At 39.9% G+C, this 17,706-nt stretch overlaps 1 protein-coding gene across 1 annotated transcript in view; it reads left to right on the top strand.

Annotated features, from left to right (window-relative positions):
• Positions 1-637: 637 nt before the first annotated feature.
• Positions 638-17,706, top strand: part of TRHDE (thyrotropin releasing hormone degrading enzyme) — a 1,005,415-nt gene continuing 988,346 nt past the window's right edge. Inside the window, exon 1 of the mRNA XM_040343984.1 lies at positions 638-1,580. Within this exon, the coding sequence (XP_040199918.1) occupies positions 829-1,580 (752 nt within the window). The 5' untranslated portion in view covers positions 638-828. The remainder of the gene's footprint in view (positions 1,581-17,706) is intronic.

The following is a 17,706-nucleotide window of genomic DNA, read 5'->3' as shown; positions in this document are numbered from 1 at the left end:
GGGATGTAAATTGGAGGTAGAGATTTACATTGGCGGTAGGTGTTGAGGGTGTCACAGTAGTAGGGGGTGCAAGTTGGAGATAGGTGACAGTGGTAGGGATGTCAATTGGGGATAGGTGACAGTGGTAGGGATGTAAATTGGAGATAGGTGACCGTGGTAGGGATGTAAATTGGGGATAGGTGACAGTGGTAGGGATGTAAATTGGAGATAGGTGACCGTGGTAGGGATGTAAATTGGGGATAGGTGACAGTGGTAGGGATGTAAATTGGGGATAGGTGACCGTGGTAGGGATGTAAATTGGGGATAGGTGACCGTGGTAGGGATGTAAATTGGGGATAGGTGACCGTGGTAGGGATGTAAATTGGGGATAGGTGACAGTGGTAGGGATGTAAATTGGGGATAGGTGACCGTGGTAGGGATGTAAATTGGGGATAGGTGACCGTGGTAGGGATGTAAATTGGGGATAGGTGACAGTGGTAGGGATGTAAATTGGCGGTAGGTTGTAGGGAAGAAGTGATGGGCAGCCCAAAATACACACACATATACTCTCACACACATATACACACTCTCTCTCACTCACACACACATACATACATAATCTCTCACACACACTCACACCCCGCGCCTGGAAGGGAGGAGCGATCCCGACTGAAGGGAGGCGGAGGGTGCCGGTGGTCTCACTCAGAGCCCGCTGATGACAGGCAGTGGAGGATTTCATGGGATGATGCTCTTGCCGTGGCAGGCGGAATGAAGTGTGCTGTGAAGCCCCAAGTCCTAGTAGGGGACATTATCCGTTCGGTGTGACCTCTCCTCTCACCATGCACTGCTATGGCTCTGGACAGTAAACGGCAGAAGAACAGCTTACTTCTTCTCAGCTCCGAGGCGATTCCAGACTCCGGTATGAGGAACGGTAGAGGAGTCCAGGAGCAATGGACTGACACGGTGAGACCCCGGAGCACCGAGCGACACCTGACCGTCCATAGGAAACTGCTGCTGGCCTTTGCCATCTCCATCCTGGCTCTCATCGTGGTCACCGTCATCGCCGTCCTGCTCAGTGTGCGCTTCGAGGAATGTCCTGATGCCTCCGGGAGGACCATTAACAGCAGCGTGGTGGAGGCGGCCAGGTTCAACCAGAACCTGGAGGTGGGGAAGGAGACCGGGGATGGGGTAGGTAGGCAGGAGCAAGAAGAAAAAGACTGGGAGCCTTGGACTTACCTGAGACTCCCAACACACCTTAAACCCCTCCACTATAACCTCATGATCACCGCCTTCATGGACAACTTGACTTTCTCGGGAGAAGTGAATGTGGAGATCGAGTGTAGGAACTCCAGCAGGTACATCGTGCTCCATGCTCACAGGCTGACGGTGGAGAAAGTCCAAGTGGCTGAAGATCGAGCGGCCGGGGACGTGAAAGTTTCCAGCTTCTTTACTTACCCGCCCAACCAAGTTCTGGTAGTCATCCTCAACCGGAGCCTGGAGGTGCACAAAAGTTACAACCTCAAGATCATTTACAATGCCATCATAGAAAACGAACTGCTGGGCTTCTTCCGAAGTTCCTATGTCATCCATGGAGAGAGGAGGTAATGCTTTCCACGCTTTCATACTGCACTGTCACCTGGACCAGGTTCCACCTAACAGCTTGCCTGTCCTATAGATTGGGGCAAGGTGATGCATTCCATTAAAGCGATATTCAACTCCAAAAGCAGATCTGTGTGTTAGTGCTGCTTAGAAATTCTTAGATGTGATGGCTGCATTCATTCATTTTCTTTTTTATTTTATCCCAACAGTCTGGTTTTTTTTTTGTAACAGAAAAACCTCTCCAGCAGTTACACAGACAAGGCAAACCATGTACCTCTAAACAGGGGTGCTTACATTGATCAGCTTATATTTACTTATGTAAAACCTTTATCGCAAATCAAACACAACTGTTGCTGTACCTGCTTAGCCAGAGTTCAACTTCAATATGTTAGTGTATACAAATCTGCTAGCACATCTAACACTTCATTCCCCCAGACTGACAATGCTGCTGTCTGCTATGCCCCCTGTGCTCCTTCTTTCAGAGTGGAGGCAATCTAAGGCTCCATTCACACCTATGCATACTGCATGACATCTGCTCCACAGCATTTTATTTTGTAGTATTATTATTATTATCGGCGTATAACACGCACCCTAAATTTAAGAGGGAAGTTTCAGGAAAAAAGCTTTCCACAGCCCCCTGCGTATAACACGCAGGCACAGTTTACCCTCTATTTTCAGGGTAAAAAAGTGAGTGTTATACGCCAAAAAAAAACAGTGTGTGTGTGTATATGTATTTTTATATATATATATATATATATATATATATATATATATATATATATATATATATATATATATATATATATATATATATATATATATATATGTATGTGTGTGTGTGTGTGTGTGTGTGTGTGTGTATATATATATATATATATATATATATATATATATATATATATATATATATATATATATATTAAAAAAATCGCTTAAAAAAAAAAAAAAATTTTATACATACATACATTTTTAATTTTTGTTTTGTTTTTTGCATGTTTAGCTTAACAATGGCAGTAAAATCGCACAGCAAATAATAATTATGGCATCACAAACGCGTCCTGTGTTTTCCTGTGATTCCAGTACGCTCAGGTGTGAATGGAGCCTAATGGCTCGTACACACGATCCGACTATAATGCGAAAACTGTCGTCCGAGGAAGAATCATACGATAATCGGATCGCTAGTACAGAGCTTTCGAGAGCCGGTCACGACAATTCATCTGATATTATTTAATCGACAAGCATGAAAATTTTCCTCTTGCGATACCAGATCGTACGATTTTTGTTTAGTCAGTACAGGTATCGTTCAAAAATTCTGTCGTACGAGAATTTTCGAGACTTTAGTAACGTATTCAATTTCTACTTGTGAAAAAAAGTCGGACAGTCTATGGTCCGATTTTCGGGCCGTGTGTACGGGCAATAAGGCTTCATGTACACTAGCAGCTCCTAAATTAGAGTTTAGGATTTTCGTTTTTTCCAAAGCTCCTAAACTCCACTCCATAAAAGACTATAGGGGGTTATTTACGAAAGGCAAATTCACTTTGCACTACAAGTGCACTTGACATTGCGCTGAACGTGCACTTGGAAGTGCAGTCGCTGTGGATCTGAAATAAGGGGAAGCTCTGTTGATTTTATTATCCAATAAAGCTAAATGCTGTTTTTTATTTCCCTTGCATGTCCCTCTCGGATCTACAGCGACTGCACTTTCAAGTGCACTTTGCGCTTGTAGTTTGCACTTGTAGTGCAAAGTGGATTCGCCTTTTGTAAATAACCCCCAATGTGTCCATGTAGACATACGGGTTTATTTACTAAAGGTAAATCCACTTTGCACTACAAGTGCACTTGGAAGTGCAGTCACTGTAGCTCCGAGGGGGACATGCAAGCAAAAAAAAACAGCATTTTTGCTTGTACATGATTGGATAGTAAAATCAGCAGAGCTTCCCCTCATTTCAGATCTTCCCCATAGATCTACAGTGACTGCCCTTCCAACTGCACTTTCAAGTGCAATTGCAGTGCAGAGTGGATTTTCCTTTAGTAAATAAACCCCATAGGCTGTAAGCAGAGTTTAGGAGCTGCCATGTTTAGGTGAGGTTAGAACTCAGAAGAAGCACGTTGAGGATTGGAACATTTTTGAACGCTGGTCATGGCAAAACGCAAATTGCGGTACAAACATGGTTTGCGTTTTTGCTGCATCTTGTGTTTTTTCCACTGTTGGGCTAGTTTTTACATGTAGCCTAATACAGGAGGCGTGTTACTCTGCAGATAAAGAGGGGACAAGCTTAAAAAAAGAGAACTAATGCAGCCACTACATCTAAGGCTGCCCATACATTTATATTACAGTTTTCCCATTTTTAAATGTGGCTGCATTAGGACTCTGTTTAAGGTCTTTTTTTTATTTTATTGTCGTCCAGTGATCCTGCCAATAACACCTTTCCTCTGCAATGGAGATGCCTTTGGACAGCAGCATTGTCAATCTGGGGAGAGGGTAGTGTTGGATGCACTATTTAGTTATGATCACTGTACACATTGGGGGTAATTTATGAAAGGCAAATCCACTTTGCACTACAAGTGCAAAGTACACTTGAAAGTGCACTTGGAAGTGCAGTCGCTGTAGATCCGAGGGGGACATGCAACGAAAATAAACATAATTTTAGCTTGCACATGATTGTATGATAAAACCAGCAGAGCTTCCTCTCATTTCAGATCTACCCCTCAGATGTACAGCGACTGCACTTCCAAGTGCATTTTCAGTGCAATTTCAAGTGCACTTTGCACTTGTAGTGCAAAGTGGATTTGCCTTTTCGTAAAAAAACCCCCGTTATCTGATGTACATTCAACTTTAGATCTACCAAAACTCTGCAATATGAGAACTTTCCTGAATCATCCAATCACACTGTATCCATTTAGGCAGGACCTTGCATTACATACTTGTTGGCAGATGTAAGGAAGATTGTAACATGTATAACGAGGTTGTTACAATCTGACCATACATTCTCTGTACAATCGACTTGAAATTCAGCAAAACTGTAATATGAGGACCTACCCAAACTATTCAATCAACAGATATTAGGCAGGACCTTCCACTATATAGTAGTTGGTAGATCCAAAAGAAATGTGTGTATGATGACTTTAAGATGGCTTGACTAACACATTTAAATCCACAAAGTTACAGCAGTTTTGTTCCTTTTTAGGATAAAATGTGATCATTATAAGCACCGGTAAAAGGTGTGTCTCCATCCTCTAACTGCTACTTTGTCTGGACAGCCTGGTCTGTGAAATTAAATAAAAAAATAACGGGAAAAAAAATAAATCCAAAAAACATATTGCAGCCAGCATATTTAAGGATTGATGAGTTAGCAATGTTTCATGTTTGTTTTTGGATTTAATATTGCTTTAAAAGACTTGTGATTACTAGGGATGAGTGAGGGAGTTCACCTAAACTTATTATGACACAAAATGCATAGTTCCACCATTTGGCAAAGTTTTACAGCAAACTTTCAGCATTGCTCTTTGAGCTTCTTTTTTTTTTTTTATTATTAATTATATACAGGTATTTGTATAGTGCTGACAATTTACGCAGCACTTTATATATCATACATTCATCTCTGCCCTAAAGGAGCTGACAATCTACAGTCCTTATCTCACATACACACCATACACTAACTCCAATTTAGACAGGAGCCTCTTTACCTGCTTGTGTGTCTTTTGAGTGTTGGAGGAAACCAGAGTATCTGGAGGAAACTCATGTAGGTACAGGGAGAACTTTAAAACTCCATGCAGATGCCCTGGTTATAATGCTTAGGTGTAACTTGTTAACTTTTTTTTTTTTTTATGTTCCTTTTTAGTTTTTTTTTATTGGGTGGGGTGGTATTTAGTTTGTTTGGTTTACTTTTTTTCATTTAGGATCCAATATATAAACTTTTAGCAAGGTATCAAACATCCTCTTGCCAATTGAATGCAATTATAAAAACATGCGAGTCTTGGGTGAAGGTGTTGAATCTTCAATTAAAACATTTATAAATAGATTCCTTGGTGTTCTTTGTTTGTGTTTTACCATTTGGTGTGTGTGTGTGTGTGTGTGTGTTTTTTTTTTTTTGTAGTTGTTAAGATAATTAAAGTGTTTTTGTTGCTCTACATTTTTCACTGTCTTATGACAAAAATAAACATAACATAACATAATAAAGCTAACCAGGTCCTGTTTTTAACAAGTCGCAATATATTTTACAGCAGTTTGCGTAACCCCGGGGAGGCTCAAAGCTCACCTTACTTTACACCTTTTTCCATTGGCACCAATAAGTTTAATCAAAATCTGATTTTCACTAACGTCCTGGGGCAATGAAAACTCTCCATTCACTCATCCCTAGTCCTGTATACATTTGCACAGTCTGATGTAGAAATTCAGGTGCAAGCCCCTTGTTGTTTTCCTTAAAGCTGTACTGAACTCAAAACTTAAAGTGTAATATATTGCAGATTGCCAATCATTCGATGTGCTGGCTGCATTTGTTTTCTTATCCAAAACGAGGAACAAAACTGGTGCTACAACTTCTTTTAAAAAGTGTTGGCTTGAGTTTTCCTTCAAATTGTTAGTGTATTTAAATCTGCTAGAGCACCTACCACCCTCCCCCTAGAACATGGGTGCTCAACCTGTGGCCCTCCAGATGTTATGGCATTATAACTCCCATCATTCCTCTGCTTTTGGGAGTCATGCTTGTTACTGTGAGCAGCTTGCAATGCCTCATGGGGCTTGTAGTTCCGCAACAGCTGGAGGGCCACAGGTTGAGCAACCATGGCCTAGAATGATAACTCTGCTGTCCAAATGTGTCTGTTTTGCTTCTTCATCCAGTGTGTAGGCATCCTAATACAGGAGGTGTGTTACTGGCCAGATCACCACGTGATAATAGACTGGGAAAATGCCTTAAAAAAGGTTTTACATAAATGAGTAAAAGCTGACTGTTGTAAGCACCCTTGTCTGTGTTAAATGGTTTGTCTCAGCCCACTAACTACTACATCTGCAGGATAGCTTGTTCTTTTGAAGAACAGACTTATTGGCTGGATCACCAGGTTAAATAAAGGAAAGAAAACAAAAAAAAAATAGTGCAGCCATCACATCTAAGAATTGGTAAACTGTAATATAATAAACTTTTTGCCTTTTGGGTTTAATACCACTTTATATAACTGGTAATGACCATATACACACTGGTTGCTTTAGCCACGTTTTAGTAATGCTTATGTATAAAAAGATGAAAGTGTCAGTGCTTATCTGAACTGAAACAATGTAAAATAATTTTAGGTGTTAGGGGGGCACAGTGGGGGCAAGGTGGCACGAGCACTGACTCTCTCTCTCCTAGCAGTAAAAAGGGTCGCTGGTTCAAATCCCATTCACGACACTACCTGCCTGGAGTTTGCATGTTCTCCCTGTGCCTGCGTGAGTTTCCTCCGGGTACTCGGGTTTCCCCCCACACTCCAAAGACATGCTGGTAGGTTAATTGGCTTCTGTCTAAATCGGCCCTAGTATAGGAATGTGAGTTGGAGACCTTAGATTGTAAGCTCCTTGAGGGTAGGAACTGATGTGAATGTACAATGTATATGTAAAGCGCTGCGTAAATTGACGGCGCTATATAAGTACCTTTTAATAAACGGAGGATAGCGGAGATAACAAATATGTACATTTTAAATTATCAAGGTAGATGGCTTATATGTTAAGAGAATATGCAAAAGTGTTCAGAAACCTCAGATCCAATCAGCAATCATTTTCCTAATTGTTTAACAAAATTAAACTGGTTACTGGATTAGCGTAATTGGCACGTCTTCATTGCGGTTATTGAGTAAGCATAAATAACTGTTAAGTATTGTCCAACAACAGATAATAAGCCAATAGTATTGTTAAAAGTATTGGCTTCTGTCCATGATCAGTTGCTGTAGGTAGATTCATGACTTTTATTCTTGGGTCTTTTACATACACAATCATGCATTTTAGATATACGGTTTCTTTAAATCTATCGTTATAGTTCTTAGTGTAGTTATTGAACTTGATAGCTCCCAATAGCCCTTTCCTTGGATAGACAGACTCCTTCTTTTTCTTTTTTTTTTTTTTTACAACCCAATACCTCTGTCACCTTTTTCTAGTCTGGTGTATAAACCTCAATAAATCAATACACTCTTTAACTATCAGCTTTTCACCTTACCTTTTTATATGATTACATATGTTCTTTTTTAACTCTAGTATAAAGCAGAAGTAATGTAAAAGTGGGCTTCGTCGATCACTTATAGCTTATGAATTTTTCATGTTCTCCTTAATTGGAGGGTGTGATTGCAGTTTGTCCTTCTCTGACATATCTGGTGCTAAAAGGTGGCCCCTTTTCCCCATCTCAATAAATTGGGAGGTACGTTTTATACATTATTCAAAAGCAAAACTGTGTTCAGCAAATTTTAGCGTAACTGGTGCAGCAGCATTGCATAATATACTTTCAAATGCCAAGCCGCTTTGAAATTGATATACTCTCTGCAAGAGGCTCGATAAGTTTCCTGGACTTGAGCATGAAAATGAAGAGAGCAGATTACTTAGTGAGACCTCGTGGTCTGCCAGCACTTCTATGCTAGCTTTATTCCCACTTTCCTACTGATGTGAAAGATCACGTGTTGAGCAGCAGCTGAGACACATACAGGCAGTTAATTATCTTGTTTATCATGGCTTCAGTTAGGGAGAAAAAAAATGCACATTTATTGGGTTATTTTCCTAACATTTAGATCGTCATATGTTCAAGGGGATGAAAGAGAAGTGTCTGTTTTCTTTTTACTTTAACTGCCAGCTCCCAGCTGACAGTGAAATACAGGCATACTTCTTCCTGCAGAATCTCATTAGCATGCATTTTATTTGCTATGTCTTTCTTTTAATTACTGCACTGGGGTAGACTCTCCAAATCTGCATAAACTATTCCTAATTTGTATAATTTGCATATAATTGAAAAGCCTCCAGCACAGTGTCACACAGTGCATGGCACAGTGTGTTTAAAATGACAACCACTGTAAATTGCATGTGACAAACATAGGTACCATTTACACTACCTTGCCCTAGTTTTGCAACTAATAGCTGTTTTGTCACATTATTAACTCTGTGAACTTGTTTGTAGAGAAGGAAATAGAATCAGGTGTTTGATTTCAAACTCGACAGGCATGTTGTTGCAATTACACGTGTATTAGGCAACCTGGGCTGTTGAAGAGTAGACGTGGGGTCAATGTGCTTTAATTGCAATCTGCATCAGCGTTTCCTATTCACGCTCCTCCAGTATTACTTGCAGGTGTTTTCCAGACGTATGCAGGTGTGTTAATTACTACCATTTATTCAAACGATCCCATTAATTTGGATGCCTGTGATTTTATGAAGTTGGCTAGAAAAAAATGACCTGCTGAAGATCAAAAGTATATATTATGAGAGAGAGAATATCATATTATAGAGAGAATATATTGTATATGTATATAGAGAGCGCTCTCTATATACATATAGATAGAGAGAATATTGTGTGTGTGTGTTTTATATACCGTATATACTCGAGTATAAGCCGAGTTTTTCAGCACTTTTTTTTTTTTGTGCTGAAAATGCCCCCCTCGGCTTATACTCGAGTCACCTTTTTTGCGCCTGATCTCCTGGACTTTGGGGACCTGGCACCGGCTTTTCACACATGTAGCCCCACTCTTCCTCTATAAGTGTGCAAAGTTTGTTGTCAGGGGGACCACCGATTTTTCAAATCCGGGCACCCCTTCCATAGACACCACTCCAATGTTAAATGGTAATTTCTATGGTGACTTTGGGGACCGGTACCAGCCGGTCGTAGGTTCCCTGGCCCAAAACTTGACACGCATGTAGCCCTATTTCTCCTCTACAAGTGTGCAAAGTTTGTTGTCTGGGGGACCTATGGCCGGGGAGCACCGTGTTGTTTTTTTTTTTTTTTTTTTTTTCAAAGCTGGGCACCCCTTCCATAGACTCCCATGTTAAACGTCAGTCTAGTCATGGACACCGTGAGGAGAGGCATGGACACAGTGAGGCATGCAGATGAACACCCTAGGTTTATATGAAAGAAGTGAGAAAGTGTGCTTACCAATAACACAAAAAATAAAATAAAAATGAAAGCAGCTAACTCAAAAATGTTATACAAACATACAAATCATGACAGCCGGCGTGTCAGAACGAATAGTCCTCAGATCGTGGTGACGTCAGCACGTCGCCTCCCAACGTTTCGTCTACACTAGACTTGGTCACCGTGACCAAATCTAGTGTAGACGAAACGTTGGGAGGTGACGTGCTGACGTCACCGCGATCTGAGGACTATTCGTTCTGACACGCCGGCTCTCTTTTTTTATCCATGCTGTTTTATGCTCCTTGAACTGTAAGTGTGCTGCTCGTTTTTCTATTAAAATCCCTTACGGTATCACGCTATATGAGTTTTCTTTCTCATATATATTTGGACTTTCCTGGCGAATTTGATGCTATTGGTTGGGACGTCTCACAACTCTACATTGCTCACATCCCCTCCGCTTTGACTGATCCTGTTGGATCACAGGTTCTGTTTATTTCTCTGGTTGCTTCACTGGTGGATCGGTGACTCCATGGAGGATCGCTTCGAGAGACGGGCTCCTTTCCAGCATATGCGACTCAGTGATTTCTGCTTGATGAGATCCGCTAGGATCTTCCTTTCTGGTAAGGGTCAGCAAGTTGTAGTGATCATTGGGCCCAGAGTTCTTCTCACGTTTGCAGCAGTGTGCCAACACTCAGACTCGACACATTGTTGGACTATTAGTTTCATTTTAATTTAGTATTTTGTTTTACACCTTTTGGATATATATTGGATTTATATATAGCCTTCATATTGATATAGATGGCATATGAAGGCCTTTTCACTCTTTAGCGCTACTCCACCGTTTGTTCACCCTAGGTTTATACCCGAGTCAAGTTATCCCTTTTTTTGTGGTAAAATTTGGTGCCTTGGCTTATATTCGGGTTGGCTTATACTCTAGTGTGTGTATGACATGAAAAGAAGTGAGTAAAAATCTTTTTCAACTGGAGCGTCTGTCCCTCTGTTGTCACACACACACACACACTCTATATGTGTTTTTATGTATAGATAACGCTCTCTAAATAGAGATAAATCTCTCTCTCTAGATAGATTGAGATCTATCTATCTATATGAAATATATGAGAGAGCTCGCTAGATGGAGATATATCTGTCTATCTAGATAGCTATCTCTACCTATCTAGATAGAGGGATGGATAGATAATCTGTCGAGAGAGAAAATCTATCTAGAGAGCTCTATCTCGATAGAGAGACAGAGATCTCTGTCTGTCTATCTATCTCGATCGAGAGATAGAGTTCCTGCTGACTCCTACACTTTGAATAGGTACATTATCATTGTATGTCAGAACTGAATTGCTATGAGATTATTTTTTAATTGTGATAAAAGTAACACACATCTCATGCCACGTCACCCTAATGCCAACAATAAATGTAAACATTGCTTGGGAGTTTCAACTACTTTCAAACAGTTTTTAAAGCCAAACTGACCAAAGCAACTTGCCACCAGAAAAACCTTTTGAGGGTAGGTTTCTTTGTTCATGTAATACATTTTGCAATCAACAGCTGGTTGCAATTGCCTAGAGAAATCCTGGCCATTATATAAGGATGTTAGATCTTACATGCAGCTGTTCTCTTAGAGCAGAGTTGATCTCTTCTATCCATGTGCAGCCAATAAAGCTGCCATCTTAGCCTCTGTTTGATCTGCATTTGTCATGGTGTTGCACATGTGATCAGTTATGACAGTAGCCATTTGGTGGCTTGACGGTTCGGTTGAGAGCACAAGCGACTGTGACCGCTATCATTCACGGCATGCCTTGAATGCAACCATTAATTCGATGAGTTTAGCTCCGCTTTAAAAGCTAAACCTTGTATTACTTGGCATGGTTGAACTGCATCAACCCAAAAAATGAATGATACCGGCACTCTCCCATCACTTGATCATGAAGGAGAAAGCTCAACTTTTGAAAACGTAGCAGGCAGCACTTTTGCCAACTTATCACTGGTTTGACACAAGAAGAACAAACCCCGTTCATTTTGACATGCAGCATTTGTGCTTGATAGAAAAATTGCAGTTTGATATGAACTATAGTGACGGCACATTCTACAATCTGCAGTAATACATTTTAGTAACTACTTTGTTGAAAAATCATCTTATTGTATGTGGGCCGGGTATTTGTCTGTGAAGTTTAACTGAGTGCAAAAAGCCAATATTCCAACTGGGTTTTCTATATAAATGGAAGTGTTTCTCATAGCATGTGTTCAGGTGATGGCTTTCATGTTTATTTATCTAGCAGAGCAATTATTAGTTGCCATCTTTTAAAATTCCAAATGTGAGTTGCAATACATTTTGTCACTCTAGAAGTAGAGTGCTTCCTTGGTGAGATATTGACTGTATGTGGTCTTGCAGATTTGTACTTCAAATACGGCTCATCTGTGACAAACATATTTTAGTATGTTCAGCTTGACTAAAGGAAGCAAGTGGCACAGCCACCTGTAAGATTTTAAAGTTGATTTTCAAACCGGTGCTGGCAAGTAAATATTTTTTTGTGTTTTTATTATGACAAATTACTGAAAAAGATATATGCATATATTTTTATTTATATTTTATTAATTGCACTTCTTTAAAAACAGCACTGATTGGAAACTAGCATACTACTTTAATGCTTTAATACTTTTAATACTTTTTATTTCGAGGATGTGATCAGCTTATTTTTTTTTTTTTAAGTACAATAATCATGGGCTGATTTATTATTTATTACAACATAGTGGGGTTTATTTACGAAAGGCAAATCCACTTTGCACTACGAGTGCAAACTACAAGTGCAGTCGCTGTAAATCCGAGGGGGACATGTAAGGAAAATAAAAAACAGCATTTTATCTTGCACATGATTGGATAATAAAATCGGCAGAGGTTCCCCTCATTTCAGATCTACCACTCAGATTTACCGTGACTGCACTTCCAAGTGCAATTTCAAGTGGATTTGCCTTTCACAAATGGGGCTTAATTTATCACAGTGGACAGAGCATGCGTTATGCCCCTATTACAGTTGCAATTTGATTTGCGTTGTTACAGGTAGCTGGGATGCTTTACTTAAAAAAATAAATACAAAATATCTATCCCAGTATTAGGCTCCATGCACACTGGCTTAAAAAACATTGCTTCTACAGGAGTTTTGTGTTCTGCCTGTAGAAGCGGCTCAATGTTATCCTATGTGTCTATGCACATTAGGACGTTAAGAGGCATATTTTCAGTTTAACGTTTAGAGGCAGGAAAAAAAAAAACCTTCTTGTTCGTTTCTGATTGGAGCTTGAAGGCAGAAAAAAAAAAAAAGTAAATGCTTTTAAACTTTTGTACAAAAAATGCTCTGTTTTTTCAAGCCCAGTGTGCATGAATCCTTACTAATCAGGTTTGCACATGCATGACTTACCTTTATGTTTATGGGTATTCTAATGCCCCGTACACACGATCCAAAAATAAGACGACATAACGTCCATTTTTTTTATTTTTTGTTTATTTATTTATTTTTGCATGCTAGTCATATATCGAACATGAAGAGCTTACTAAAATTTAAGAAAATTCTCGTAAGACAGAATAAAAAAATCGGGAGTGATGTCATGTGTGTGTTGTAGTGCATTTGTATTAAACGAAAATCTGGTATCGTACGAGAATTTTCGTGCATGTCCGATTTAGATAATATCGTAAAGAACTGTTGTGATCGGCTCTCAAAAGCTCTGTATTAACGATCCGTTTATCGTACGATCGCTCCGAAAGCGGTATTTTTCATGCGATTTTTCAGCTTGTGTGTACAGGTTATTAGTTTTCAGACTTTCTACAGAACCAAAGACAGTGCTTTCCACTATTACTAATTAACAAACCAGCACAATAACCTGGAAGTCTTGACCTGTTTAGCTGCGCTGAGTAAAGACACTGACTTTGGACAATGTTTTCAACACAGATAATGAACTTGAGTTGCTAAAACACTATTATAATTATTACTATAATTATGCTTTATTAGAAAACCTCTAAATATTACACATTGATGTATACTAAATAATAACTGGGCACAAATTACGACACTAATGACTTCACCTGGGCATATGTAAGATCCCCTGGAAACAATGCGCTGCTGGAAGACTCAAAGTTATGGTAATCATTTCTAGCACAAAATATGTACGCTCGTATTAATTGCTCATTATACTATAATTTGCATAAAAATACACTTGTTTTCAAGAAAACAAAAGAAAACTATTAAAGTGGAGGTTCACCCGGAAATGTTAATTTTTAACATTAGATTCATGCTCATTTTGTCAAGGGGAATCGGGTAGTTTTTTTTATTAAACGAAGCAGTACTTACCGTTTTAGAGAGCGATCTTCTCCGCCGCTTCCGGGTATGGGCTGCGGGATTGGGCGTTCCTATTTGATTGACAGTCTTCCGACAGGCTTCCGGCGGTCGCATCTATCGCGTCACAATTTTCCGAAAGTAGCCGAACGTCGGTGCGCAGGCGCCGTATAGAGCCGCACCGACTTTCGGCTACTCGTGACGCGATGTATGCGACCGTCGGAAGACTGTCAATCAAATAGGAACGCCCAGTCCCGAAGACCATACCCGAAAGCGGCGGAGAAGATCGCTCTCTAAAACGGTAAGTACTGCTTCGTTTTAAAAAAAACTACATGATTCCCCTTGACAAAATGAGCATGAATCTAATGTTAAATATTTTCGGGTGAACTCCCGCTTTAAAGTAACAAACACTGCTTTTTTTTATTTTTTTTATCTTCATTTGTATTTTTACTTTGTGAACCATGTAAATAAAAGCCATTATTTGGTTTTCATATTGTATTTAAAACCTGAAAAGGCATTTCTTTACCGAAATGAGCTAATACCTACCTGTGCTTCCAATCTTTGCTTTCTTGAACAGCTATGACAGCTGAAAGCATCCAAATATACTTTGGATGCTGTCAGATGTTTAGTTCCCTGCTGTGTTTCTGTCTGATGGCTCCTATGTCATTACTGTGTCCTGTCCAAGAAATATGTCAAATCCTAAAGATTCTTCAGCTACCATATCTCTTCAAGAGAGCCAAGATCAGTAGTACAGGTATCCGAACAAGTGAGCATCAACTCACTATTAGGAAATAGGAAATCTGCCTGGGTTAGAATCAGGTGCTGGGGGGGGGGGGGCGTTTGGCAAATCCTGCTTGCAATCTGCAAAACCAGAACTTGCCATGAACCCGTTGACGACTCCAGGGTATAAGAGCACATTTTAATACCAAATTCTTGGTATGTATGGAGGTAGCTTGGTTAGGCCATAACATAAAGGAGAGATGTGGCGGGTTTTATCTTGAGATTTACATTATAGTGTATTATCCGAGAGACAATATCCACAGATATTGCTCAGTGGTTGGGCAGTATATAAGTAACTTGGTTAGGTCGCAACATAAAATGGAGAGACAAGTCAGGTTTTACCTTTTGAAATAGAAATTGCGTGTAATTTTTTGAGAAATAACCACAAACGTTCAGTGGCTTGGTTAGGCTGCAATATAAGAGGGAGAAACAAGGAGGTTTTATCTTACAATAAACATTTAGAAAGTATTATCTAAGAGACAGTTGACACATTAGAAGTTTGACAGCTGATGTGCAGCTGTGAAACATTGTCTGTGGCCTTTGCAGTACCTGTGCAATGGAATAGGTCACACACACTTTGAGAAACAAAGCAGGAATTGCACAACAGCAAATATTTAGAAATTTGGCAGCTGAGGTGCAGTTGCCAAATATTATTATTATTGATACCATATATACTCGAGTATAATCCAAGGCACCTAATTTTACCACAAAAAAAATGGGAAAACGTATTGACTCGAGTATAAGCCTAGGGTGAGAATGGAGCAGCCACTGTAAGCAGAAAAGAGGGTCAACAATGCCCATTTGCACACCTCACTGTGCCAATTACAACCTCACTGTGCCCATTGCAGCATACCTGAAATCCTTGACAGGCTGCGCTGCGGGCGGTTGACACTGTTCAGTGTTCCGCCTATCACGGACATTCTTTCATTCTCGGACAAGAGAAGGTCCATGATAGGCTGAACACAGTGTCTGCTGGGAAACTGAGTCCAAGAATGAAAGAACGTCTGTGATAGGTGGAACACTGAACACAGTGTCAAACGCCTATCACGAAACGGGACAGGACCAGGAGGAAGCCGCAAGTTTTAAAAAATGAAGGCCCAAGGTACACTGACTTGAGTATAAGCCGAGAGGGGTATTTTCAGCCCTAAAAAAAGGCTAAAAAACTCAGCTTATACTCGAGTATAAACGGTATTATTATTATTATTATTATTGTGCTGCCTTCGCAATGTATATTACATGCTTGGCACTCAGCAGTGTCTGTTTCTTTAAGACCCTACATTTTCTTGAAGCCTAGAGGCGGGTCTTCTCTGTACTGTCTATGGCTAGTTAGGACATATCTTGTTCATTCCAGCTCTAACTACTGTAGTGACCTGATTCACAGGACATCCTAAAGCTAATACAGACTGCAAACCTGACGAACACCAAAGCCTGTGAGTAAAGGGGTTTTGCTAGTTCAGCTTGTGTAGAGGGATGCTAGACATTGCAGATAGATAATGTGTGTTTCTGTGTGTAGTAAACAAGCAGATGTTAGTTAGGCCCTATCTTTTGTATTAGCTATGTATAATGTATGTTGCTTGAATAGCCATGCTTATATTTGTCTTTTTATGTTTTTGTTTTACCTCATATGAACACATATTATACACTTTCCTGTTCATTATATCTCAGTAAAGATTGCATCAGTTCAGCAAACCAGCACTTCTTTCATTGAGATTCGGTTTATACTTGATGTGAAGCTGTGTACCTAAAGCAACACACAGCCGAGACATTACAATTATACATGATTTATATAGCGGCAACAGTTTACGCAGTGCTTTACAATGTATAGGGGGAACAGCACAATTACAGTACAGTTCAATACGTACAGGAGGGCCCTGCTCATAGCGCTTACATTCTAAAGGGAGGGGGTGGTAGTACAAAAGATAATAGCTGCAGAGAATGATTTGATGGGGGTGGCTTGGGGACAGTTGTTAGGTGGGTGTGGGATAGTATTGTTGGGTCTGAATAGACCCCTGATATTTAAAGTGGTTCTAAAAGGCAGAAGGTTTTTTTTTTTTTTTTTTTTTTTTTTTTTTTTTTTATTGCAACCTTTTAGAATCACTTTTGTAAATGAGAAAGGGATTTGAGTCTTTCATCTCCTTCCGCTTTGCATCTGCACCTGTTCATTCCCAAAACATAATCTAGTGAACTTGTTATTCATATTTACCGTCTCTGCATTTATGAACAGAGGGGCGACTGGCAATGGTCAATGCTAGTTTTCATTCAAGACAGGCAAAGGATCTCTAAATATGATGAATATACCTATCCTGGACCCGTTTGGTTGTGCCAGTTAAAGATCAGCGGGGAGAATCCGTCAGTTGGAGAGGCAGGGAGTGTCTCACTTAAATGAATAGCACTATGATCAGCAGCTTGTCAGGTGATGTTCATAGCTATTCTTTTAACCGGCACATTTAGGGGTACAATTCTGATATCAGTTTATGGTCACTGAAGTGAGGAATGCAGACAGTGTAATGCTGCCTACACACGACCGTTTTTAATGTCATGGAAAAAAACTGTTTTTCTCAACGTGATTCTTGTCAAGCCTGCCTTGCATACACTTGATTGTGATAAGAAATGCTCGAGCAAAGCGCGGTGATGTACAACGGCACTATAAAGGGGGAAGTTCCAGTCAAATGGTGCCACCCTTTGGGCTGATTATGCTAATTTCCCATCTCATAACTTGCTTCTGAGCATGTTGAGAAAAATGTGAGAAAAAAGAGCATGTTCTAAATTTGTAATGCTCATTTTTATTGATGAGAAAAATGCTCTGGAGCCTACACACGACCAATTTAAAAATGACATTTTTCTTGTCGTGAAAAACGGTTGTGTGTGTACGCGGCATAAGGGATAACTAAGTTACCAACTGCATGAAATTCTTTTCCACCATATCCCTTACTGGCAGCAAA

Source organism: Rana temporaria, chromosome 3, assembly GCF_905171775.1.
Source record: "Rana temporaria chromosome 3, aRanTem1.1, whole genome shotgun sequence".
Taxonomy (NCBI): Eukaryota; Metazoa; Chordata; class Amphibia; order Anura; family Ranidae; genus Rana; species Rana temporaria.
Note: the sequence above shows the minus strand (reverse complement) of the source record. Positions and strands in the feature narration are given on the sequence as shown.